The 26,423-nt window shown below is 35.6% G+C and overlaps 3 protein-coding genes and 1 long non-coding RNA gene across 10 annotated transcripts; 3 read left to right on the forward strand and 1 right to left on the reverse strand.

Moving 5' to 3' along the window:
• Window positions 1,909-4,029, forward strand: LOC18784039. 3 transcript variants are annotated; one of them, XR_002270668.1, is made up of 6 exons: window positions 1,909-2,230; window positions 2,355-2,402; window positions 3,011-3,147; window positions 3,405-3,497; window positions 3,599-3,673; window positions 3,752-4,029. It is a non-coding gene; the product is annotated as an uncharacterized LOC18784039 (long non-coding RNA). The 3 variants fall into 3 exon arrangements; XR_002270667.1 differs by having other exon boundaries at window positions 3,470-3,497; XR_002270669.1 differs by lacking the exon at window positions 3,405-3,497 and having other exon boundaries at window positions 1,910-2,230.
• On the forward strand, window positions 4,721-16,461 carry LOC18783412 (kinesin light chain 3). 5 transcript variants are annotated; one of them, XR_002270665.1, is made up of 19 exons: window positions 4,721-4,927; window positions 5,046-5,153; window positions 5,870-6,060; window positions 6,165-6,269; window positions 6,563-6,663; window positions 8,741-8,819; window positions 9,254-9,265; window positions 9,349-9,414; window positions 9,851-9,919; window positions 9,997-10,053; window positions 10,772-10,849; window positions 11,622-11,719; window positions 11,803-11,848; window positions 12,513-12,640; window positions 13,402-13,510; window positions 14,459-14,521; window positions 15,021-15,089; window positions 15,577-15,890; window positions 16,253-16,461. XR_002270665.1 is itself a non-coding variant. In XM_007215897.2 (18 exons), the coding sequence occupies exons 1-18, from the start codon at window positions 4,825-4,827 to the stop codon at window positions 15,775-15,777; spliced, it is 1,683 nt and encodes a 560-aa protein (XP_007215959.2). In that variant the 5' UTR covers window positions 4,721-4,824; the 3' UTR covers window positions 15,778-16,058. The 5 variants fall into 5 exon arrangements, 3 of the variants coding, with proteins under 3 accessions (XP_007215959.2, XP_020414934.1, XP_020414935.1); XR_002270666.1 differs by having other exon boundaries at window positions 15,577-15,886; XM_007215897.2 differs by lacking the exon at window positions 16,253-16,461 and having other exon boundaries at window positions 15,577-16,058.
• Window positions 17,887-19,240, forward strand: LOC18782608. The gene has a single exon (XM_020559347.1). It carries the CDS (start codon window positions 18,252-18,254, stop codon window positions 18,912-18,914), a length of 663 nt encoding a protein of 220 aa, XP_020414936.1. The 5' UTR covers window positions 17,887-18,251; the 3' UTR covers window positions 18,915-19,240.
• LOC18782751 (glutamine synthetase cytosolic isozyme) lies at window positions 22,112-25,853 on the reverse strand. Its single transcript, XM_007215543.2, has 12 exons — window positions 25,666-25,853; window positions 24,710-24,749; window positions 24,508-24,611; window positions 24,335-24,383; window positions 24,100-24,206; window positions 23,860-23,947; window positions 23,497-23,625; window positions 23,299-23,373; window positions 23,158-23,211; window positions 22,955-22,992; window positions 22,707-22,866; window positions 22,112-22,602 (listed from the first exon to the last, which is right to left on the reverse strand). The coding sequence occupies exons 1-12, from the start codon at window positions 25,737-25,739 to the stop codon at window positions 22,450-22,452; spliced, it is 1,071 nt and encodes a 356-aa protein (XP_007215605.1). The 5' UTR covers window positions 25,740-25,853; the 3' UTR covers window positions 22,112-22,449.

A 26,423-nucleotide genomic window follows, 5' to 3' on the forward strand; every position in this document is an offset into this window, starting at 1 on the left:
CTACGCAATGGTGTATGTGAAATGGTCAAATTCCTTTTCGGTCAAAAAGTCAACTTTTCATTCATAATTTATTCCAAGGGCAAAATTATCTTTCCGCATAATAAATTACTAATTAAATATGAATTTTAGGTTTGGGTCATTACAAAGAAGGTGATGACTATGGTTTCAACTTAGCTTAAGAGGATGAGTGTTTCAAATATAGGATATGGCTTTTTGAGAAAGAGAATGAGAAGATGGGAGAACTAGAGCTTGAATCTGGTGCTTCCAGGAGTGGGAGAGTATGCTTGCTCCTCTGCTTGCATTGGCTTTTTAGGATAGAGAAGAAGGAGATGGAAGGGAAGGTAATTGGGCTTGATGTTTCCAGCAGTTAAAGGATAAGCTCGTTCCACTACTTTGGTTGAGTTAAGTCCCCCTTGCTGAGTAGCCAATAGCCTCCTTTTATGGGCGCTGGAACCTTTTTTTACCCTAGAAACCCTAGATGGTTTCTTCTCATTTAGCCAAGTCTTCTCATTTCTTTCTTTTCACTTTCTCTAATATGGCCTTAATCAGTGAAGTCTCCCTAAAATCAGCTAAATCCATGGCTATTGGGACAAAACATTTTGGTGCCCCAAAACCTTCCTACAGTTGGACCTTGTAGAGGCTTCATTTCCAGGCAATGCTCCATCTTGGCTTTCCTTTATCTTTTCGTGCGTGAGCTTATATGGGTAAAGATGGGTAAGGGTGATGAGCAAATGGAAAGGTTGAGGCTTATCTCTTTCATTAGCCTAATATTTATGTAAACTGAATTTTAAGGGTTTCAGTTTCAATTAAGCAAGGCTAGTCCGATCTCATGGGAAAAGGTACTGGAATTTTTCTCTTACTTACCCATGTGTTGGGTTCAAGAAAGTGGAGGTTTTGGTGCTCCCAAGTAGCCCAAAACCTCCATCTTTTAAACCCTCAATGAGCCTTATGGACCCTCATACCCATCCACACCACAACCCGCTGAACAAGCCCAAGACATGTATGTGGCTTGGGCCCACTTAAGCTTGTTGGGTGGTTTGGCACTAAAGGGAGTCGCTTGGCATGTCATGTTATTTGCGTGCTTATGCTTGGGCTATGTTGTATTGCAGTGGCTAGGGGCTGTGTTAGATAATGCTTGACGAAGAAGTGGGCTAGGTGAGCTCGAGCATGTGACATTGTTAAACTTTACACGTTTGCATGTGAAATTGGTAAACCCGTATCATGACCTCCCCACATGCCAAATTCTAGTCTCATTTGGCATGGTGCGAATATCAAAGCTTGTTTAGACACTTCGTAACTTATTTGATGGGCATCTATGTCCCTTTTATAGCACGGTAATGAATTGGGCCTAAAATTATACACGAACCTTCCTTGAGATTTTTTGGGCCTCAACAAGAGGGTAGACTACATAATAGCCGACAACCGATAACGCTCATTAGTGTAGAGGTACTTGCCTAATCCCTAAAAATTAGCCCAATTTTTATATTTGTTTCATTCATCATCATTAATAAACTACCATCAACTTCGTGTCAAAAAAAAGAAGATGTTAACATGCTTGAAAATAACTAGAAAAAATGAAGAATAACAAAAACTAGGGGTGGGTATAAAAACCGATAAACCGATCAAACCGACCGAACCAAACCAAACCGAACTGAAAAATAAGGTTTTTTTGACCAAACCGAAAAAGTCAACGCTGGACCTGAACCGAACCGTTGACTTCGGTTTAGCCTTCGGGTCTAAAATTTTTTGAACCGTTGGACCTGAATCGAACCGACCATTATTTAATTATATATGCTTTTGACACATGGCGTTGTCTCATTGGCTTAAATAAGAACTTTGGGTGGGTCTGCTTGCACTATATTAGAACCTCTCTCAATTATTTATTTATTATTTTTTCAATAACCCTCTCAGACTCTCTCTCACTCACTCGGCCTTCTCTCTCTCTCTCTCTCTCTCTCTCTCTCTCTCACTCATGAAACTCACGAAACGAAACCCTACACTATTTCTCTCCCGATCTGAGACTAACCCTCACCTCATCGGCCGCCGTCCCTTGGCTCTCTGTCTCTCTCTCGACTCATCCCTTGGCTCTCTCTCACTCTTCACATCTTTAAGTCTCTTAGAGTCGCGCGAGACTCATTCTCTTTCTCCAAACCGAACCAAACATCATCCAATTTTATTGGTTTTTGGAGCAAATCCTTGTAAATTCTGGAGGGCTCTGGTTCATTCTAAGGTAATTTGTATGTATTTGGTTTGAATTCTTAGTTGTTTTCATTTTCCCTAATTTAGTAGATTATTAGGGTTTTGAAATTTTGGTATTCTGTTGTAATTAACACAATTTGTTCTTAATTTTGCAGTAGTTGTGCTTAGTCTCTGTGGGTTTGGATTAATAGGCAAAATTGAAGGTATAAATATTTCTGTCTCAATCTCTATTTGTGGCTTAAAATTGAATGTGTGCATTAGAATTACATATTTTTATATCATCAGCTCCACATGGCTTTACTTTCGATGTATGGATTTTTGGTATTTAATGTGCAAGCAATTTCTGTGGCTTTTCTTTGATATGAGTATGTTTGATTCTTTCACAATTTTCAAAGGACCACTGGTTTCGGCGCTTTCTGTAGTTGTGTTAAAGATTTGAAGTTCTTAGTCAGCCAGTTGACTTAGTTCAGTTTATAGAAAGATGTAGTGTTGTTTGAAATCAGGAATTTGAGAGTCTATTCAAAGTGAAGGATTGAATTCTGCTTGGTTGCCTGGAAAATCCAAGATTTAAAAATATTTAATTTCTGGAAAGTGAAGCTCATTTCAACCATGCCGAATAGATTTATTAGTTCTCGCTGACTAATTTTCAGTTTTTAAGGTTCAAAAGAATAAAGTTTCTGATAGTCCAAGCTTGTAGTTTCTTTCTTTTCCTGCATTGTCTTAGAACTGAACCAAATTTTTTTTTCCTTGAACTTGCAACTATTTTAAAATTGATAACTCGAAAATAATTTCATTTGTTTCCTTGCTACAGTTTCATCTTTCTTTTTCTTGAAAATTATGGTGTGAGGAAGCTGGAAGCAGTGTTCGCGGTTCTGATTGCAACAATGGCACTGTCATTTGCATGGATGTTTGGGGAAGCTAAACCCAGTGGCACCGAACTTCTTATTGGTATTGGATTCTACTCCTCTATCTGTGATTTTTCTTATTAGTTATATATAAAACTGTGGTGGCCAATATGATATGTGGATGGAACATTCTTGTTTGATTTCGTTTATGCTTTTCTATGCTGCTCTCTTTTGATTCATACTTTTCTGTTGGACCCTATTTTATTGCACTTAAGTTCATTTCAGTCTTTCATTTGTGTCCCCATATGATTTACTTTTTGTAATGTATATCTATCTTTGTTGTTGCTGTTTTGAGTGAAGCTTGTTTATGGAACAAATGAAGCTTGTTTGTAACCTAACCCTTCGTTTGATTTCATTCACAAAAGATGGAGTTCTATGAATCAATTGAAATGGGTAATATTTTCATTTCTATAAGTATATTTGAATCCGATTATTTTCTTATTTTTATGTGTTCTAACTCAAATTGGTTTGATTTATTTTATTATACTTTGTAGAAATGGGGAGTAAAACATCCATGACAAATTTGAATAAGACTCTCCCTTCTTAGTGTGATTAAGATATGTTGGAAGGTATTTTTATTGCATCTTATTTTAATTATGATTTGTTGATGGTGAAACTTTGTGTTAATTCTTTTAAGTGTTGTGTAGGTTGCTTTGTGAAGGCTTTTGGAAGAATGGATGCAGCAGATTTTTTGCAAGGATATTATCTCTGTGTATTTTTGTGATGGGTTGTAATCTTTAATGTCATAAGTTTAATTTGGTTTGTGTATTATTTTTTGTAATGGTTTGTAAGAGATTATATTTCCTTTCCTTGGTTGGTTGGTTGAATTGAATGTGTGTATGTGAGATTTATTTAGTTTAGAAACTTAGATTGGAATGATGGATTTTTATAGCTTGAATTTACATAATTTCAGGTTTTGAAAGAGAAGTAAAAAGTGTTTTGGGCTTGTTCATAAGAATTTAATAGGTTTTGGCAATTTGACAACAAAAAAAAGGGTTTTGGCTGAAAGGAAATCGGATTTGGGCTTTGTTTTACTAAAAAAATATGATTTGGGCTTTTTTTGGCCGAAAAAAAAATAAGATTTGGGCTTTTGGAAAATTGAAAAAATGGGCCCAAGCCCAAACCGAGAATAAATCAGAACCGACCCGAGAACCGAGCCCATTTTCGGTTCGGCCCATTTTCGGGTTTCATCCTAGACCCGACCCGACCCGAGAACCGAGCTCTCCTTCGGTTTGGCTCGCGGGTCGGCCAAAATTTGACCCGACCCGAACCGTGCCCAGGCCTAACAAAAACACCCAACTTAGGTCCAAATTGGGCGAATCCAAATCAAACCAAATTGCACAACAATGATTTGTTTTGTTTTGATTTCACATGTGATTTTAGTTAAAATCAAACCAAACCGATTCAATATGGTAATTAATTTGACTACAGTTTGAGAGTAAATTCAATCCAATCCGAACCTTGCTCTCAAATATTATCCATACACACACAAAATCAAAATCAAAATGCTGTATTTTTTTCTTTAAAAAATAATAATAATAATAATAATTTTTAATAATAAAAATAAAAATTTATTTCGGAACAGCTCTCCTGCTGCTGGTCCTTTAGGAAGAGAGGTTTAAGAGCGAGAGAACTAAAACCCACAAAGGTGAAAGCCACGTTGAACCACTCTCTCTGTCTCTCTGTCTCTCTCTCGCTCTGTAAAATAAGTGAGGCGAAGATGTTTCTGCGACAAGCAGCAGCTAACCTGATCAAGAGGCGTTTCCGTTTGCCCTCTCAAACTGTCTCTTCAACTTCCGGAACAACTACCATTCCACTCTCCAGTACGCAACTTTTCTTCTTATGAATCTTATGATGTTAATCACCAAAGCAAGTTGACGTTAGCGAATACATAATCAATTTGTAATTAAGGAAGGTGTATTGTTGCTGTTCTTGTTGCAGGCCGTACCAAATTTTCTTATCAATATCATGGTCCTAAAGATTTTAGTTGGAGGATGAATTATAGTCACAGGGACCCTCGTGTATGGCTTTTTCTATCTGGAAATGCAGGTATGTGACATCTCTTACAACCCATTTACTCTTGGAATATAATAAATGATAAATGAGATATGTTATGATTTTAGAGTTGGAATGAGTGTATATGCATGCTTAATCATTATATGCTGATAATTGGCATATGGGTATTTTGAAAAATCCGGTTAGAAGAACCCTCTTTTATGAGCCAATTTAAAAGATGGAATTTTTATTGAAACAGAGTTTCTACTTCTCTTTTCTGGAGGACTTATTATATCAGATTATCATGTCCCCCTTTTTTTAATGCTTTATCTAGCTTAGTCTACCCATAATCTGATTAATGAAATACTTATTTATCTAATCCATATTCCAAATTTCATCTGCCTTCGGTTTTAGGTAAAGGTAAGATCAAATGTAGATGACCCCAACTAATAAGCATTTTGGTTTTTATTGAGTTGAGTTGTTTCTGAATTATTTTATTATCCTGGGGTATTAGCTGTTTTATGTGAATGTAATATTGTTGAATTATGTTGGGAAACCTGATTTTTTAAGTGCTTAAAATAAAGTATTTTATGTTGCAGGACATGCGAAATGTTTTTACTCTTAGCTACTTTATATACACAATTAGTCAGATAATTTTTGCAAGAAATCTAAGGCCATGTGGTGAAGTACCTCAGTATAACTTAGGGTTTGTTTAGAAAGACATAACCATATAACGTATGTTATCAATAGCTATTCTATTATCTTTGCAGCAATTATTTTTACGATACATTCCAACACTGTCTTAGCAAAAGATGCATCAATTGAATCAAGTCCTGAAAATGACACCGAAGGGGCAGAAGCCATGGGATTACGCAAGATTGAGGACGGCTCTGTCATATCAAATATACATACTTCTAAGTGGAGAGTTTTTACTGATAAAGGGAGGGATTTATTCCTTCAGGAAAGGATTCTATGCCTACATTCCTTCGTTGGCTTGCTTATTTTGTTTATTTGATAGTGTTTTTATCTTACCAAATCTTTGGTTTATTTGGTTCCAACTGCTAGGGAAAATTGGAGGAAGCTGAAAAGCTTTTCCTCTTAGCTTTACAAGAAGCTAAAGAAGGCTTTGGAGAGAGGGATCCGCATGTTGCATCTGCATGCAACAACCTAGTACGCGCTTTCTTGCTGCCTTTATGATCAATTTGTTATTATGGTAGTCCTCCTTAAGTTCATGTGAGAATTGTAGATGACCAAAAAAGAGAAGAATATGACTAAACTGTAAATACTAGGAATTAATTGATCCAGAAGCTTGATTGTTTATTGACAACAAGATTTAGGTTCTGGTTGTCATTTCTATCATCAAAGGAACTGTAAGTATTGTATACGCGCTTTTTTTTTCCTTCTTCTTCTTGGGACCCTTGTATGTAATGACAAGTTATATTTTTATGTTGTTATTGTTTCAGGCAGAGCTCTATAGAGTGAATAAGGCATATAATAAAGCAGAGCCATTGTACTTGGACGCCATCAGCATACTGGAGGAATCATTTGGTCCTGAAGATATACGGTATACTATGGATATTCTGCAGACTATAGCAGAGAATGCTTACACATTATTTAATGATAAAGATAAAATTCCGGTTTACCATTTCTTGTGTGTAACATTTGAAAGCACACTAAGTTGCATTTCTCTAGCTTCATAGCATATGTTGGCTGCGTTTAATTAATTTGTTGGTATAGGTTTTTTTTTTTCTGTTTTGCAATTAGTTTGATATGAACAGGAATTGAAATATCAATATTGATTGTATCTAACCTAGAAATCAATATTGATTGTATCTAACCTATAAATGAAGCATATGTAAAAATACATGTAGGGCAAGGAGAGGGTCTGAAATGAAAGTTCATTAGGTTGTAGTTCTCAGTGCATCGTATAGAGCTTCATGTAGGAGTGAGAACATATCATCAAAAGCAGTATTTGTTGCAGGATTTTTTAGAATAAATTCAAGGCATTAGGTTGAACATAAACATAACTTAGTCAATACTCTACATGTCTCTCTTAAATTAGTAATACAGTTTGTGCTTCCACAGCATTAGTACACATTCATTATTTCTATACTACCTTTGAACATACAAGAGAATTCAAAGTTGTTATGATGATAGGGGGTCATTGATTTCAGGGACGTATGTAGGAACAGTTGAGATATAGAATGAGAAATTCTTTCTTCGAAGAAAATCGACCAATGATTGGACACTAGTGGTCTCAGTCTTTTCTTCAAGTTTTAATCAGTCTGGTGGTGTCCAATCAGCATTGCAGCTTTGATTTTCATTGTCCAGCTTCTTATGTGGTTTGAAAGTCAATGGTTTAGGAGTTAAAAAACTTAAGAACAGTGGGAAAGCTTATAGAAAACTGTGTAAGATTATAATTCTTGGTCTGTTTATTTTATGGGTATTTATATGAGCTTAGTCTTAGACTTTTTTCTAATAGCTTTCTAGAGACCTACTTATGTCTTCTTTGGTGCTAGAAGTATGTTAAGTGCTTTGTGATCTTTGGGGAATCACTATCTTACTGGAATAAGGAAGAGTTCGTACTTTTCATTAGCAATTATGTTTCCTTTGGTGGAATATTCGGTGCTATGAGTTGGAAATGAGGTTTGCCATTGCAGTTTGGTGCTGTATGTGTAAGTGAAGTGAGAAACCAGTGGAACATCTATTGCTCCACTGTTTAGTTGCGAGGGATCTATGTTTATATTTCATTCATTGGGATCAATTGGTTTCTGCGTAAAGCAGTCTCAAAGTTTGGTTCTGGAGTGGTTGCTTTAGCAAGCACTGGTATAGGGAAATTGCAAAACCACTTCCCTTATGCCTGTGTTGTATTTGGAACAAACGAGATGCCATGATTTTCAAAGATAAGGAAAGCTTCCTATAGAAAAGTGATAAGGAAAGCTCAGGGTGACAGATGACGTTCAGATTTGCAACTTTTTCTATCATTGGCTGTTCTTGATGAAGTGTTGTCTTCATCTTTGAGGACTTTCTTTATTTTAGATTTTAGTCTAGAGTTTTCTGGGTTCTCTTGTATATTATCCCTTCAATAGAGAAGCCTTGATTCAATATTAACAAATTTATTACTTATCTAAAAGGGGGAAAAAAAAGGAGCAACTTATGTGCCTTTGTATGGGTGCTGTACTGCATATATTTTGATGGAAGGAACTGAAATAAGTATATTTTGTGCTATGGTGCATAACATAAAGTTTGTTTTCTATTCCTTTAATATTTCTCCTTAATCATGCAAGTCTGACAAAATTAACAATGACAGTAAACTTTGAAAAACAGAGTCTTCTGGTGTTATAAACGAGGGAACGATCTGAGAGGGTTAACATGAGAGAGAATACATGAAACTAAAACTAAAAAAGGAAACTGTTTGATATTGTTTTTTAATTTTTATCTTAGGAATCATTCCAGACACATTTTCTCCCCTCTTTCACTTTTATCTTCTCTTTTATCACCATCCTCTCATTTTTCCGTCTCTATCTTTAATTAAAAATAGAAATCACATTCCAAAAACAAAAATGTTACCAACATGACCTAAACAATTATGTTCTCTATGATGAGTCACTAATCACTCATGCAAGATCACTTGTCCACAGAGTTGGGTCTGCCTTTCACAACCTGGGGCAGTTCTATATTGTGCAACGGAAGCTGGAAGAAGCTCGCGTTTGCTATGAGGTAATAACTTTAAAATCTTTTATCTCCAGTACATGTTTTGTTGTTATGACTATTGGTTCACCAACAGTGTCTATGTGGTCTTTTCTATCCTTTTATGTTTTGTTAATGTAGTATGTGATTGCTTTGAGGGTCATGCTCGTGATCTAGGGATATGGAGATTTTTGTATGTTTTGGCAGGTTTATCCAGAATTATTCTGACTGGTATGTTTTTTTTTGGTGCACCTAGTATATATGCATTTGATTATATTTCTGTGTAATAAAAGTTCGAGTTATTTGATTTGCCTCCTGCATCTCCTCCCAACATACCATCAGTATCATATCTTAAGCAAGGCATGGATAATGTTTGCCTTGATTTGATAAATTTTTCCTATTTATAACTGCTGATCTTTTGCTGGTTTTCACATTTCTGCCCGATTGATGATACATTTGGACAGCGTGCTTTGAAGGTATTAGCCTGGGCTGTTTTTACATACATGTAGTAGTGTGAGTGTTTATGCTGCTAACTCATTGTTGTAATCACCTTTTTCAGATCAAGGCCCGTGTTCTGGGTCTTAATCATACAGATTATGCAGATACTATGTATCATCTTGGAACGGTAGTTTTTTGAATCCTTGCATGATAATACTGTTTGTACTACATTCTTGTTTCTGTTAATCTGTGTTAAGTTTATTGTGCTTCGAAGATATTCTCTTGACGTAGACATAGATTTTAATAGAGAAGAGAGAAAAGAGAAGAATAGGTAAGAGACAGAAAAGGGATGGAAGAAAGAGAAGTATAGAGCGTGTCAGACAACCGACCAGATCTGACTATGTTATGGTTTAACTTTTAAGGTCATATATGTCTGCAGCACACATTTGTTTCATTTTACATGTCGTAAATTTATAAAAGATATATCAGTGTATATCTCGGTAATGTTCACTAGTGTATTCTAGCCCTCCACACCCCACCACACCCCCCCCCCCCCAAACCAAAAACTTTAGTTTCTTACATATCTCGGTAACCTATTTAATTAGGTGTAGTTTTGACTGCAGGTGCTACAACTCCAAGGAAAAGGAAAGGATTCGGAGGCCCTTATTCAGGATTCTATTAGAATACTCGAGGTCAAGAACCACTAGAGTACTTTGTTCACTGTTTGAGCTTTAATATTCTTACTCCCAATTGTTGTTTGACTATATAGGATGGTGGCCAAGGGGAGTCAATAATGTGTGTCAAGAGAATGCGATATCTTGCTCAGGTTGTGTTTTCTTCCAGGTTGCCAGTGTCACTCTTGTTTCAAATGTAATTATATATGAGGATTGGGTGTATATGTCACGTGAAAGCTTGAATTGTGAGAGGAAGTCCTGTTTCTTAGAGGGTTGAACTAAATTAGTTTTATAACAAGTTAGTCCATCGCCATTTTGGAAATTCTTGGATATAACTGAACTCGTTTCCCTATGTAAAAGATTCAATTTTTAAAGGCTTGAAATCATTTGCAAATGAGGGTGCCTTCTGCTGTAGAGAACATTACCTTGATAAATATCTCTTTTCTATGTTTCAAACTCAATGCTTTGGTCTTAGGCTTCCAAGATTAAGTTCTTTCTCGTGAAACGCCTTGCTCGTTTATGATACCGGATTTTGATGGAATATTTAGCATTTTTCTAACAACTGTCCTAAAAATCATGTAATGATTTGGTCCTTTATTATATCATTATATGACACTTCATAGAATCTTGAAGCCTTATATAAGTGTGCTTAGAAGAAAAAGAAAGCTTGATTGTGCTTGATTGTAAATTATTTTACAAAATCTTCATCAAAAAAATTATTTTACAAAAAACCTTACAACATATTTTGATGTACCTTTTGTGGATTTGTCTTCATAGGACTCAGATTTTAATATTTGTACCTTTGTATAGGTTTGTATTGGACTTCTTCATCTTGCAATTAAGTGTCTCTCTCTCTCTCTCTCTCTCTAGATATATATGAAATCCAACCGTCTTGAGGAGGCTGAGAAGGTACAAAGAAAGATTCTGCATATAATGGAATTGACAAAGGTTTGATATTTGATTTTTATCTTTATCTTTTTCATTCTATTTATGCAAAAGTTGGTTTATTCCAAACAGATTCTTACATACCATTTGGTGCATGCTTAAATATATGCATTTAGACAGCTAGATGTATGCATATCTTTTTGAGTAAATTACACTTCACACCCCTGAACTATAGGGATCATTTCATTTTTTACCCAAGTATCAAAACATTGCAATGTAAACCCTTAAGTTTGTGTTGTGATACAAGTTCAGCCTACCGACTGTTAAATTTGATGAATTTTGCCTACATGGCATATGTAGGCCCCCCTTTTTGATGATGAATGAGGCCAAAAAATACATAAAAACCGAACAAGATGACTGAATATGCTAATGGTAGAAATTGGCCACTTATCTGATTACATTTGTTAAAATGGGAGTTGACTTTGGTGACGACGTCCTAGAATTGTTAAATGTCTTACAGCATGAGGCTTTAGGCTGTTTGAAAATCCTAAGCTCTCGTCAGTCATCAGTGTATGGGAAGCATGTGTTGAATACTTTAGCACTTTCATGAGTCATGTTTTTCCTTATCTTATAGCTTCACTGTCTGTCTTCTTCTATTTTCTTTTTTTGTCGGTATTTTTAGTTGGTTTTTCAAGGTGAGGTCGTTGATGTTCACATGTGCTGGTGAGGAATAAGTGCCTTGCAGGAAGTTATAAATTTGGGTTGTGCGTCATGTTTGGCTATGTGGAGGAAAGAAATTTATTTGCTAAAGTTGTTTACTCTGTTTGCAAGGTAGGGATGGAATTCATTGGACACAGTAATAACAGCTGAAGGGCTCGCGTTGATCCTACAATCAGCTGGGAGCTTAAAAGAAGCTGAAGAGCTTCTTGAAAGGTAAAGAGCATTGTAATTGAAAATCAGAATGAAGTGATATTCCATTACTTGTTTGAGAATTTTGTTGACTAATTTCCTTGCAGGTGTCTTGATGCTCGGAAAACCTTACTTCCTGAAGATCATATTCAGGTTAATTGCTTTCGCATTCAGCTCATAAAAATATCCCCTATGCTGTGACAGATATATTTTGATTGCTTATGATTCTTAGGAGAATTCATTATACTTCGTCTTATTTCATTATGAATACATAGAAACATTTTTATTTTGTATTATGACAAATAAATTTTTTTTTGGCGTAAATCATGACTCTGTACAATACAAGATACTTTGACCTGGCTTCTCTTTTGCAACAATTAACTGCATCCATACCTCAAGATTTCTTATTATGCCCTATAATAGTTAAAGTTTCATGTTAGACTGACTTTTCAGTTGAAAAAGTAATGAAAAAGATTTTTAATACTTGGGGCCTTGGGTATATAGCAAATTTAAGTATTTAAACCTCTACATATTTATGTATTTACACAAGTTCGTGTCATGTTTGGATAGAAGGAAGAGGGTTGCAATGACAGACAATGCAGAACATTGTTGCAAGCAGTAGCATAAATGAGAATGACTCATATAGTTGACCAGTTTCTTGGGATAACCTTTAGTGGATTTGATTAAATTTCTGTGTTTATCGAAATGTGAGCTGTCATTCTGTCAAATTTTTTGGGTTCTTTTTACCCATAATTCCATTAAAGGAAAATATAGCATACACTTTGCAACAGGCCTGATTTTCTGTGTCAATGGACAGATTGGTGCGAACATGCTTCACATGGCTAGAGTGGCAATACTCAATTCCAACCAACTAAAGAAGGTGGACACTTCTAAAGCAATTTGTGAGCTTGAGAAGGCCAGAGATATTTTAAACGAGTCCATAAGGTTTGTTGTATTTTCTCATAAATTTTAAGGAAAAGAGTTTGTAACCATTCAAATGGAATTGAAAATCATGTGCTAATCAATATAATTGGAGTCCTCTGTAATTTACCCTTCAAAACAAAACCTATCATTTTTTTTTCTTTCACTAGAATCTCTGATTACACTAAATTGTTTATTTTCGTTTTATCCTGAATTTCTATGCGACTTGCGAATCTTCTCTTTGTTATACTAGAGAGAATCTAATACTTTTTTGCAGTGATGATGTTTCCAATTTACATACTGGTTTCAGATTTGAATTTCTGTTTTAATGCATGCAAACATTCCCACCTCATACGAAACTGCGAGTTTATCGAAGAATAAATAACATGTGTGAGTGGGACTCAAATTGAACTGTTTAGTCATCATATCTTACTAGGTTCTGTAGCATTAGGCCGTTAATAGGCTCATCAAGAGGTCAATTTTAATAGGATATTATTAATACCTATTTAGTTTTGCCTTTGGCTGAGGAGAGAATGTTAGCTTGTGAGATGTATGATGATGTTAATTGGTACTTGGCATGTAGAGTATATTATAACTTATGTACTTTATACTTTGTATGTTTCACTCTTTCATTCAGTCAATATTGTATCACAAAGTAGTTATTGTATGTTTCTATGCATGAAGTGTTTTCAAAATATTGAAAATATCACTAGGCTAAACTTTGCTATTCCCATTTTATAAGAATTCATCTGTGTAAATGCTTACAGCTTTATTTTATGTAATAGGATAGCACGGTCTTCTTTAGATAAATCAATGAGGCAAAATAGAAAGATACATAGTTATGGAGCATCAGGTGACATTGGAAAGAATTTTCGTGTGGCATTGGTCATACTGGTCAGTTTTCTTCATCGCAAACAATGTATTCCTCATTGAATGTGGATTTTTCAGTATAATTTACCCTCTCTCTCTCTCTTCACACGTGTTTTTCGTAATTTTATGCATGGATTTCTGAATGCATATCTCTGGTTCTGTTCTGTTAAATTAAGTCAAATGCATTGCTTGTATAAATTTGTAATTTGTATCTCTTATTTCTTTTACATTATTCACTGCTGGTGTTACCAGATTTGAGAATCTAAACTAAAATGATGATTGGAATTCATGAAGTATGATCATATTGTAATTTCCTAGAAAAGAAGTATTCAAGAAATAATGCAGTAGGAAATTTAGATATTGTCCTTTCTACACTTTATCATTGGAGAGGGTTAGATTATAAAATAATTACTATACCAATAATAAAGTAGGAGGATCAGAAATTAGGTAGAGTCCAAGTGAGGTGAGAGGAGTTATTAAATAAAGCAAGAAACGGATAATAAAAAGTGTTTTTCAGAAATTACCCCAACTGCATTACACTCTTTAAATAAAAAGCTATCAAACATACTTTTTGCTTAAGTTCTAAAAATTTAAAAACAAATTAAAAGCTGAAAAAACAAATTACTTATTGCCAAACGGGCATAATTCTCTACTTCAAATTTAAAGAAAAACACAAAGTGTTATAATTCTCCGACCAATAAAAAAGTGTTATAATTCAATTAAAGAGTACTCTTTAGCTGTGCTTAAGGAGACTTTGTTCATTGCACATCAGCAACATGGATAATAAGTGTTCGTTACGAAAAATGATTTCACTACCATATGCTTATATTTGGTTATTGTATTAATGTTAGGTGCTTCTGAGTGGATTTTATGTATAAGAGTGCAGTTATATTTTGTTATTATGTTAATGTTAGCACATATTTTGTTATAGACATTTTCCACTTTGGGTTTCATGGATATATGTACTTACAGTTGCAAGCGTTTGATGCTCTTGGCCTTTTAGCGATCACTAAGCAAGAGTTACAGGAGTCAAAGGTTAGTATCCAGAACTCTAATGGTCATGAAGAACTACTGTGTGCTCATCACAAATTTGAAGATGATATGGTCATAAATTGGCTGGTTATGGTACAAATGAGTTGTAGAAAGTAATTGGCCATTAACCATAAGCAGCTGATTTAAAGTAATGGCCCCAACCATAAGCAGCTGATTTATGAATACATTTTCAAATTACATTTTCCATCAAGATTCAAATTGGATGCTTTCATGTAACTTCTTTTTGAGTACTTGTTGAGGCCTGACTGAGCAGCCAATTTATAATGACCTCAAATAACCTCTTCAGATTACAGTTTCTGTTTCTGTTAGGCATTAGCTTTCGCATACAGTATTAATCATCTAAAGATTTAATAATGACCCTAATACTTATTTTCTACAGCTCATTAGTACAGTAAAGAAAAACTGTGATTTGCACTTACTTTTCATCTTATATTCTGCCAATTCAAATTTGCTGACCTATTACTTTGATTGCATAACTTAGCAGGATGAGTGTTTACCTAACTCCGAAGCTGAGAGTGCACTATTAAGATGCATTTCTACTTACAAAGAGGTACCCTTTTCCGAGAGTATTTGATGTTCTTTTTTCCAGCTCTGAAACAATATTGGTATTATAACTGCTCATAGGCGCTTTTGCAAGAAGCCTTGTTATTAGAAGCACATTGAAATTTTATTAAAAATCCAAAAGAAGCACTTGATTCTCCAGAAAGCATTTTTATGACCCATAAACATTTTTAGTTTTATGTCAAACGCTATCAGAAGCGCTTTTAGCTATTCCAAAAGCAGGTTCAAACAAACCATGTTAGTAACGCAAGAAAGTGTAAAGTAATAGGGTACTAACTAATGGAAAATACTGTGGGAAGTCAGTGGTACACTTCGTGTAGTTTGCCTTTTAAAATTGTGCCCTATTTCTTCACATTTTTAATGCAAGACTATTGTGACATCGTTTCACCATAAACATCTTAGCCTTAAATTTTTCAAAGTTTGATATGCCTTACAATTGTGTTTGCTTAGTTATTTATGTGTTTATCTATTTGTAGTTTGTAACTGAGATGTCAATTGCGGAGTTTCCTGAAGTAAAGGCAGAGTATCTTAAATGTTTGAAGCATCTTTTGAGCTTAAATGGTAATAGCACTACCCAAACATCACAGCGATCTACCAGAGTCAATTTGCAAGATTTGAGAGATGAAATCAAGCGTCTGGAACTTCAACTCTCTCCTTCTAGGAATCGTAAAATCTAAGCCGCCAGGCTGCCGATTCTTGTCGCAGCAGCGGTTACAGCCCCACGTGAATGAAGAAAATCCCCTTTGTAGTTAAGCCAATTAGCACCAGCTATAACTCTCAATCAATGTTGGTATAAATTCCAGTTTCCGTGTATTTTAGTATTGGCTTTACTTTTGGTTTAAGTTTGATTTATTTCTAATTTATTTTCAGCAATACTAATTCTGATGCAAAACCTATATACCATTACCGTTGCACCTACTTTTGCTCAAATTCGAAATTTTTTGGAAGTTATGTTTAATGTTCATGTACTTACAACTCGACCGGGTGATTAATACTAAACTTTAGGGTTATTCAAAATTAATGTTAGGAAGATATGTTAAAGATGTAGCGATATTTTGAATCCAAGGATTAAACTCTTCTTAAACCAATTACGTCTCATTTTCCTGTGATATATAAGTTTTTCTCAATTGCACTTTATTGTCCCCATCACAGGTGCTACGAAGACTTGTGTATGACAGGTGGCGGTTTTCTAGCGTTGATGGGACTTTATTTTTGGGACTTTGGAACCACTTTGTTGGTGTTTTGCTCCATTTTGTTTTTTTGTTAAACCAACTGCTTTTCAATTCGGAATGTTTCTGTTTGTCCTATTTCCTAACTTAGCACAATTCACTCTTTAATAATATGTACTCCAAGTTTTGGAATTTGGTGGGACTTTGGAATCATTTGGCCTGTGTGTTGCTTCAACTTTTGCATTTTAGGCAAACCAAGTGTTTGTTTGTTTGTTTGTTTTTCTTATTTATCAAAGTTATGATGGGAGAGTGGGGAAATTCATACACACATGAGTGCTTGAACTCAGAACCACTTGGGAGCACATCAAGGTCTGGGTCAATCCAACTAACATCTCATTGGTGCAAACCAAGTACTAATAAATGGTTTGGATCGTTGAAAAAAAAAATCGTAGGGGACCCCAAAAAGTGTCCCTTAAATAAAATTATTTGAAGGATCCTTCAATAGAAGGGTACTATAAATATATAGGGATCCTTCAAATAATTTTATTTGAGGGACACTCTTTGGGGTCCCTTATGATTTTTTTTTTTTCAATAATCCAAACCATCTGTTTTTAAGTCTACATTCATAAATCATCCTTGCAAAAAATTAGACAAATCGGAAACCGTTTCGACATCTAATTATGTCCTAAAAAATCAATAAACACGATGCTTCAAGAAAGTACTAAAATTTTAATAACTCAATTGAGTAGTCAAATGATATCGGATTCAAGTAATTTTTTATAGAAATCTTTGAATGATTATCTAAAAAATAGACGGTTTGAATTAGTGAAATACAATACGGAGTGAGCCCTACAAGGGTGTCCCTCAAATAAGATTTGAGAGATCCCTCAGTAGAATCTATATATATATATATATATATATATATGTGTGTGTGTGTGTGTTTTTTTTTTTCCATTCTGTTATTGTTTAGGATATCAAATGTTTAATTGGTCATTTAGAGGACGTTGAACAAAAGCATATTTAAAGAGAGTCGATTTATTGGCATACATAGTATAGTATTAATAATACACATGTCATAATATAAGTGAATTGTGAAACCATGTAAAGGTGTGACTATTACACTAACAAGAATTATTCGTGTTGTAATCTCTAGGTTTATTTTTTGTTTCCAAAATGAAAATGAGACATTGGAAACTTCGTGCACAATACTACACGTTGCTGCAGCTTCAACCATGACAATTGAGTGGTAATCATGAGCATATAGTAACGGAGAAGATTAATTATTATCCAATGCCAAGCAATGGCGTGCCGTAATTGCACCTAGTTTATTGGATATATGTAGCGATCAGTTAATGGGATTCAAATTTCATTTCCATCCAAGATAAAATAGCATTATTTGGACATTTAGAAAAAAATTATTAACATTTCCGGCTGACAAGTAATAACAATACAATGACTGTAACAAGGTCGATTTTTAAAAAGAGAAACTTTCATGTCACGGTCTAAATCATTGTGCGTGTCTATTTCTTAACCTCAGCACAAATGAGAAGGAGACAGACGCAAAAGTAATTGTCTTGTAAGAAAAGAGACATACACAAAGTTGCAAACACCCTTGGAAGTTATTTTAGGACCCCAACTTTCCACCCACCATAAAGCTTTCTGGACTTCTAGGAACCCCAATGCCCATTTCCATTGAATGATCGTATTCAATTCTGACAATGCTAGCTGCAGGACCAAACTGCACCCAAAGATGCAAACAGTCGCATGAGATTTCGTACCCTTTACTTTGGAAAAATATAAAGACAACTATACAAAAGATTAAAACGACAAAAACCAAATTTGCTATCGATGTAGCGTGGAACTTTCTTTTCCCACATATTTCCAAAAACCCCCCTATGTGTCCATTCATTTTCCAAGCTATTAACTTACACCCCTTATCCCCTATTATTACTCTATAAAGTCGTAAACTCAAAACATTCATCATGGAGAGAAGAAAGAGTAGGAGAAGCTGCAATGATGAATTGGCATTAGTAAAGGCAGCTGCATGGGCATGGTTTCAACATGGATCCGGGACCGACGGCAAACCAGTTATGCCGGAATTTGATGTCAGAAGGACTTGTCATGCTCCTTATAAACCATCCAGGTACAAGCTAGAAGCTATGTTGATTTCTAATATTAATAAACAAGGCATGGAATTTGAAGGGTTGAAATCACTAAGTGTTGTTGAGAGTATCTCTGATCATTCGCTTCTTGATACATATGAAATTGAGAGTATTTCCCGGAAATTGGATCAACTTATAGAGTCTAGTGGTGAAGGCAAACTGTCTAAGGGGTTCCTAGCTGGAGATGTTCTTGGTAGAAACAAGGCCAAACCGGGAGGCAGAGGCTCAAACTCTGACCTTGAGTGCGGAGATAAATGTTCGCTACCACTCAAGTTACAAGCTTCTAATCTTGTTGAAGATAATCGTCGACAAGGAAGAAGTGAGTCACTAATGGATGGTAAAACAAATGGGAGGAAGAACAAGAACAAGAACTTTACAGGGTTTTGGAATAGGCATGCAGCAATATGTGGCAGAAGTGATGATGTTCTAAACACAAAAGCTTTCGTGGTTAGTCGTCGCCGGCCGCGGGAAAAGGGTGTATAGTATTATTAGTACCGGTGGTTAAGGTGGCCAACTGTCGGCCACGGGCCACGCAGGCCTCGTGATCAATTGGAACATTAAGTTTTTTCTTTGCTTTGGTCGTTGGCTGTGTAATACTTTGTCTACAGTTAGCTCAACTGTCCTTGAATGCTTCACTTAGTTTTACTAGTTGTCAAGTTTCAACATATAAAATACAAACGCAACCGATATCCAATTTTTTGAAGTATTTGTCCCTAGTAGATGAGGTTTCCAAAGTGTTTATGATCGCTGCAATTTTGTATTTGAGGATCCCTAAATTAAAGATATATATATTTCTAATTTGAGGGACATCCTTATAGGGCTCACTTTCATATATATATATATATATATATATAAACATTCAAATAAGAGAATAATTATATATATAGCTAGCTACGAGTCTTTGAGGAGGCGTGAAGAAATTGTAGGAGCTTTTTTTGTTCCAGCAACTACAGATGAATGGGCATCGGCTGTTGTAAAGAGCAAATAGGTGGATTTGCCCCTATGTCTAAGTTCAAGAATCAAGCCTCAAGAGTGCTTCGAAAGGTTCATGGAGCCTTAAGAAACACTTTGGCTTTCTTCACCAACAAAACCAACAGTTGCTTACAGATAAAGATTTAGGCTTGGCTTGAGAGACTTGTGGCATGAGAGCTGAACATTTATGAGTTTAGCATAAAAGAGAGAAGGCTTGGATTTTCTATAAGAAACAGAGATTCAAGGTAAAGGGAGAGGGAGTTTTGTGAGGATTTGTTGAGGGAAGAGAGGGAAAGATGAAGGTGGAAGAATGGGTGGCTTTAGCAGATTTCCAGCAGCTTGACGAAAGCTTCGTCAGACTCTTGGATGGCTTGTCAGAAGAGAAAAAGGGGGGAAAATGGAAGAATATAGCTTGAAATCGAAGGATTCCAAAGGTGAAAGGTGATGCTTGCTCTCTCTAATGTGTTTATGGGAAAGAGAGGAAGAAGATGGAAGAACACAACTTGAAATTGAAGCTTTCAGCAATGAGTAAGGATGTTACTCGCTCTGGATCTCCTGTTTTGCTGGGTAGAAGGTGCCTCCTTTTATAGGCACTGGAAGCTCCTAATTTTATTAAGTCTTCTTGTCCATTTTTCCTCACTTTTTTCCATTCAATCCTCTTTGGTGAAATCTCCCCAACCCTAGCACATAGGAGTAGAGCTTTTTGGGGTTCCAAGACTTTCCTGGGGCTGGACTCCTCCATCTGGGTGAGGCGCCTCTTGCTTTTCCTTTCTTGTTTTCCACCAGAGCTTGCAGAGGAAATAATGGGTAAGGGTGCTAGTCAAAAGGTGATTTATAAGTGTTGTGGGCTATGGTTATTGAATATTTTCTAAGATGTTTGAGCCTTTTCTTAAGGTGATGGGCTATTGGGTTTTCTCTCTCATGCTTAACCATATGTTTGTGCTTAAAGAATGAGCTTGAGTTTTAGTGCTCCCAAGCAGCCCAAAACTTCTACTCCTTGGACCATCAATGGGCCTTGTGAATACTCGTAACCATTCATACCACAACCCATTCAGCAAGCCCCAAGCATTCGCGTGGCTTGGTGCAAAAATAAGGATTTTTCGCTTGGCATGGCGTGTTATTTGGTGTGCTTGTGCTCTAGTTTTGCTATTTTGTAATGGCTATGGCCGGGCCAAACTGGCGCTTGATGTGATAATGAGCATGGGTTCATAGAACTAGTACATTTTAGGGGCTTGTAACTACCTTTTTGTGTGGCATGTTGCATATTTGCTTGGCGTGGCACGTGTGCAAGCGCATATAACGAACTCTTGCATAATTAAGTCGGGTTTCTTCCCAAGTTAGGTGTTATACTGGGTTAGAAATATATTTGGGGCCAACCTTAGATTTTTTGGGCCTCAACAAAAATCTACAAAAATTGTTATGCCTTGAGGGGTAGTTAAAAAAATATCAAATATGATTATGATATGCCAGGCAGGATCTAGAGTGGACGCCTGCTTTGTAAAAAAAGTGCACACATCATATTCTTGGTCGATCCAATATAATTCAATTATTAAAACTATTTATCTATAACCAAATTAGACAAATTGAAAATCGTTTAGTCATTGAAATTTTGCAAACAAATACACTTCAAATGACTAGCATGGTAAGCGGTTAAATGATACTCATTTAGTAGGGATATTTCTTGAAAAAAATGACCTAAAACAATTATCTCAATCATTACACCTCAAGTTGGAGGAAAATTTTAACTAGTTTATTAAAATGTGGACGTACACTCTTGAACTTTGTTGGTGATTCATAACTTATGTGTTTAGAAGAATAGTAAAGATATCATATTGTTGTATCACATTGTGTATCATTGATGGACCCTACTTCTATTAGAGAGGGAGTCCATAGGATCTGTCCAGTATGACTCATTTATTTACGAGAAGGGACATTAAAGAAAGGGAAAAAAAAAAAGGACAATTATGGGCGCAGCATATGGGGGGGACTTGGTATAAAATCCCTACCCTTCCTTTTCTCCGTTAATTTTTGTATTATTATTTTACGTGAAGATCATGTCAGCATTAAGACAATTTGGTTTGTTGGTTGTTTTGCTTTGTAATCTTCGGACATTTTAATGTTTGTGTTGAATAATAGTAGATGAGGGCCTCAGGTCTTTCCAAATGGGGTGAAACCCTTTTGACAACCTTCCCTCTCCTAGCAATCACCACCACCGACTCCTAAGATTTGGCAACAGTCAATCGCCACTCTCGTACAAATTTTGAATACAACTGATATTGCAGTGTTTAATTTTCTGAAAATGGCCACTCAAGGTCTAGCCGAGGTTGACTTCATTTGGTCAATACGTTTTTTTTTAGACTCAGTTTGGCTCGACTCACTGGTTTAAATGCCCACCCACCCCTACTGAAATATAACTGACATTAACGTTATGGGAGGAATTGCGTTGAGCATTTCTAGTGATATCATTTTCTTAAAATGGCGTTGGCGGAAGTAGAAATACGTGGCAATAGTGCTGCCACTAATCTATAGTGGAGTAGAGAAGGAAACGTGGAATAAGAGGGTGCTTTGACATTGCCGCCGAACGGGTGGAAAAATAGGAATAGTTTGCGACGATAGCACTACAGATCTAAAATACAAGGGCCATCAATTGTATCATATCGCTCAAGTTATAATGCAGCAAGTTGCAGAGCTGTTGAGAAATAAAACAAGACCAGAACCAAATGGGGAGGGAGATTATATTAAAATTACATTATACAAAAACAAAAATCCCAATTAAAACCAGCCCTTTGAAACATGTTATCCATATCAGATACTTATTGAAGACAATGGGCATAATCATGAGGCCAGGAAGCAATGACCTCATCTTGGCACCCTTTAATACAGGGGAAAACAAAAAAACGCAATAAAAATTGAAGGGCAAGGCTAATTCTAGTAAGTAGCTACGACACAGAAGGATCCTGCTAAAAGGATCTGGTAGAACACATTTCCAACCCCATTGAAGGATGCGGTGATATTGTCACAACCACAGGTGTGTAGCTGAGAGAGCTTATGGCTTCCTCAGAATGGTGGTTTCTGCAATCAAAGAAGTGACAACATATGGATCCATGTTCGAAGCCGGCCTCCTGTCCTCAAAATAGCCTTTGCCCTCTTTCTCTGTGTCTCTTCCAACACGGATTGAGGCACCGCGGTTTGCAACACCCTGTCCATCATTTGACAGAAATGAAAGTGAGCAACTGTTTATATAACAAAGAATACAATTATGAAATTAAGGACACAAAAGAATGAGGTTGTTTTTAGTTTTACCCATTTGAAAGTGTTGATATCAGCTGTTTCGTGCTTTCCTGTTAAACGGCGTTCATTGCCTTCTCCATATGCAGCAATGTGTTCTTTGTGCCTTAGTCCCAGCTTTTCAATTGCTTTCTTGATGACTTCATAGCCTCCATTAGCTCTCATGGACTTGGTACTGAAATACAACAGTTCAGATGTCATCCTATAGGAAAACAGTAGTTTGACCAAGACAGGTCCAAGAAAACAAAGAATTGGCATTATACCTGTAATTTGTGTGAGCACCAGCTCCGTTCCAATCACCCTGGTGTTAGAAATACCAAGGGATTCAAAAATATACATATCAGTACGCAAACCAAGTTCAAAAAAATGTGCCAGTATTGCGAAGTTCAGTTGCCTCTTATTATGTAATGGAACAAGTAAATTGAAATAAAAGATACTGTATTTAACATAGAGGAAAATATGTCACCTGGATTGGCTTGGGATCAAAAGAAAGCACCACCCCAGCAATCTCTGTGATCCTCTGTGAACATAGGAACCAAAAATTCATTGACCAACAGCTTTTATGTAATACTATCGGTTTATTATGCAATCAAGCGTGTTAAGTTACCTCCAAAATGTAACGAGCAGCCCATAGTTCATCTCCCGCGGATATGCCGACAGAAGGACCAACTTGAAATTCCCACTGTATTATATGAAGTTTGATGGATTAGATTTGGAAAATATTTTAAATTTGAAACAAAGAAGGAAAAAGAAAATATTAGAAGGAAGATTAGAAATATATAAATATATAATTTGTGAATTTTACCTGGCCTGGCATGACTTCACCATTGATCCCACTAATGTTGATGCCTGCGTACAGGCAGGCCTTGTAATGCGAGTCAACAATGTCACGCCCAAAGGCTTTGTCAGCACCAGCAGCACAATAGTATGGCCCCTGTTGAGCAATAAACGACATTTTAAAATTGTGTTCTTGTAACAATGTGAAAAAATAAAATAAGAAAAAGTAAGCATAATTAACATCACATAAGAATGTACGTCCAAGGAATTCTTAAAGTTATCAAGTTTGTGCCAGCATCAGGTGACAATGACATGTAAGTATTCGGAAAACTCATGAGCATAAAATATAACAATGAATCTAAAGCCTTAGAAAGAAAGCAACATCCATTACCTGAGGTCCTGGATAACCACCAACAGGCCACCCAAGCGGCCAGTGGACATCTTTCTGCAACAAGGTGTACTCCTGTTCAATGCCGTACCTGTTTTCCAGATTTCAGTGCACAAAATTCAAATACAGAAAATACATGAATAAACAGAAAAAACGTGTACATAAAAAGCATACTAACCATGTGTAATGGAAGACCAAGTTATAAATAAAAAAATAAAAACAGTAGCATGAGAAAAAGGATACCAGGGTACTTCAGCAACAACATCAGGATGGCTGAAAATCTTTGCAGCAGCAGCCCTTTTGTTTGTTGGAATTGGTTCTCCAGCGGGAGTGTAAGCATCGCATATTACCTAATTTAGATCATCATTGAGAAACACAGATGATTTTAGACAGGGAAATAATAAATAGATCAAAGCAGACCATATCTCCAATGAATTGAAAAGCAAAAAGAAAATAATAGGAAATCAAGATAACTCACCAAAATATTGTTGCCTCTCCTAAATGGATCCTTGAAAATGGCTTGAGGGCTGTTTCATTTCATGAGAAAGAAGAAGAAATATAATAAATACCCATAACCCAGATTAAAAAATAAAACAGAAAACTATTAGAAGCAGATCCTAACAAGCAGTAAGAAAAATTAGAAGAGCTTACTATAAGATGACTTCACTATCTTCTCCAGGGGCTTGGCCAGTGCTGGAACCATCATAATTCCACTTGGGAAGCTTTGAGGGGTCACTAACGGGTCCTGGCAGAGTCTTCATAAACCCAAAAAAAAAATAAAAAAAAATTACCATTTGAATTAATTAACCAAACAAGATTACACCACTAGAAAATAAACAAGAAAATTAATTACCCTTGCTTTGCTTCTGAGGTCCATACCAGATCCACCAATCCTGTTACAGTAATTAAAAGTTAAAAAAATTGGAATTAAATTAAAAAGAAAAATAAACATTGAACAATATATTCAAGCTAAAGAAATCCCAAGTAACAGCATAATTAAGCTGAGAAGGATTAACAAAACAGAGAATACCAATCATTAATCAAAGCTCAACAACCAAAACAAGAAAGATCGTGACACTCCACGGAAAAGATATAATAATATAAAAGTATGAATTAATATTCTGAAAAACTGTTGAATCTATATGCTATTATAGAAAGAGCAAAAGCTGGATTCTTAGCTCACCCAACTACAAAATTAACAAGCCATATCTTTCTAAAATAAATAGGAAAAAGAAGAAGACTTTTGAATCTCAGGAACCAAATAGAAAAAAGAAAAAGGAAACAGGACTCTAAAAACTTATTATTTTGGTCACAATGAATAGGCAAAGAAGAAGATCAAAACTAACAAAAGCTCTAACAACAACAAAAATAAACTCAGAAGGAATACAAAGATTCCCACACAAGAAATCTCGTATGACAAAAAGTACACCAACCCCAATGGATTTCAAATAATCCATAGAAAAATAGAATAAAATTAAAAAAAAAGTAAAAAAGAAGAAAAGGAAATCAGATATAGGGCAGAACTCGACATCCTATAACTCTCACTTATCTCTCAGCAGCAAAACAGAGAAAGGGAAAAGATTTTGACAATAAAACAAAACACAACTTGATCATTTGACCTCAAGTCAAGTGGTCGATCAAAAGAACAATACACAAAACCAAAGCCAACCTATTTCCTTATTCATCAAAACAAGCAGACCCATTTGCATACATACAAAAATACGTACAAATACGCACAGATACGTATACCATGTTCAAGCATGGAAAACAGAGGAAGAGTCAGAGGGAAAAGGAGAAAAAGGGGCTGACCATATGTACTCTGCGATCACCTTCTCGGTGGAGTCTGAGAGGTCAAGGTTGATGAGATCTGAGAGCAGCGACATAGTTGAAGAGAAGAAAACACACACAGAGCAAAAGACTAGAAATGAAGACTCTCTCTCTCTCTCTCTGTCTCTGTCTCTCAGCAAATGAATTGTATACTGAAACGTAAACAGGGGAGGCGTGCTCTCTTTATAGTAGGTTTCTCGGTATTCTGAATATAAAAGGAATCTTATATTGTTAATTTTTATCTTTTTGTGCATTATAAAACAGAAAATAATTCCCAAAAAAAAAAAATAATTAGTTGTTTTTTTAATTGAATTTTGTGTTGGGAAAGATTAACGACTAATAATTATTTGCTAATTTTACCTGGGAGTGGCCATTTTCAGAAGGAAAAAAAAAAAAGATTCTGATAAAATAACTGATCGTGGAGAATCAAATCAGAGGGGTCCACGTTGTTTAAGATACAAGCCAAATGCTGACCGGCTAACTGCTTGTTTCGGTCTTAATAAGAGTTGAAAAAGATTTGGCTGACCCATTTGAAGCCTAACTTCTTGTTTATAATACCTTTTTTCATAATAAAATTCTGATTTTATATTTTCTCCTTATTTTTTGTTTTTAAACTATAAAAAATCAAAAGTCCATGGTGACATAACCGGAGAACTCGGTGATGATTCTTAATATAATAATTGAAGAAATAAACTTGGAATTGATAAAAGGTCAAAAAGTTTTGAAGCTACATTTACCAA

This window comes from Prunus persica, chromosome G3, assembly GCF_000346465.2.
Source record: "Prunus persica cultivar Lovell chromosome G3, Prunus_persica_NCBIv2, whole genome shotgun sequence".
Lineage (NCBI taxonomy): Eukaryota > Viridiplantae > Streptophyta > Magnoliopsida > Rosales > Rosaceae > Prunus > Prunus persica.

Coding starts and splice junctions, on each gene's coding strand:
- LOC18782751 (XM_007215543.2), bottom strand. CDS start 25,739: ATGTCGCTGCTCTCAGATCTCATCAACCTTGACCTCTCAGACTCCACC. Junction 24,750..25,665: donor GTGATCGCAGAGTACATATG/GTCAGCCCCTTT, acceptor TTACTGTAACAG/GATTGGTGGATCTGGTATGG. Junction 22,993..23,157: donor TTGATCCCAAGCCAATCCAG/GTGACATATTTT, acceptor TTCTAACACCAG/GGTGATTGGAACGGAGCTGG.
- LOC18782608 (XM_020559347.1), top strand. CDS start 18,252: ATGGAGAGAAGAAAGAGTAGGAGAAGCTGCAATGATGAATTGGCATTA.
- LOC18783412 (XM_007215897.2), top strand. CDS start 4,825: ATGTTTCTGCGACAAGCAGCAGCTAACCTGATCAAGAGGCGTTTCCGT. Junction 6,270..6,562: donor CATCTGCATGCAACAACCTA/GTACGCGCTTTC, acceptor TTATTGTTTCAG/GCAGAGCTCTATAGAGTGAA. Junction 6,664..8,740: donor TTTGGTCCTGAAGATATACG/GTATACTATGGA, acceptor ACTTGTCCACAG/AGTTGGGTCTGCCTTTCACA.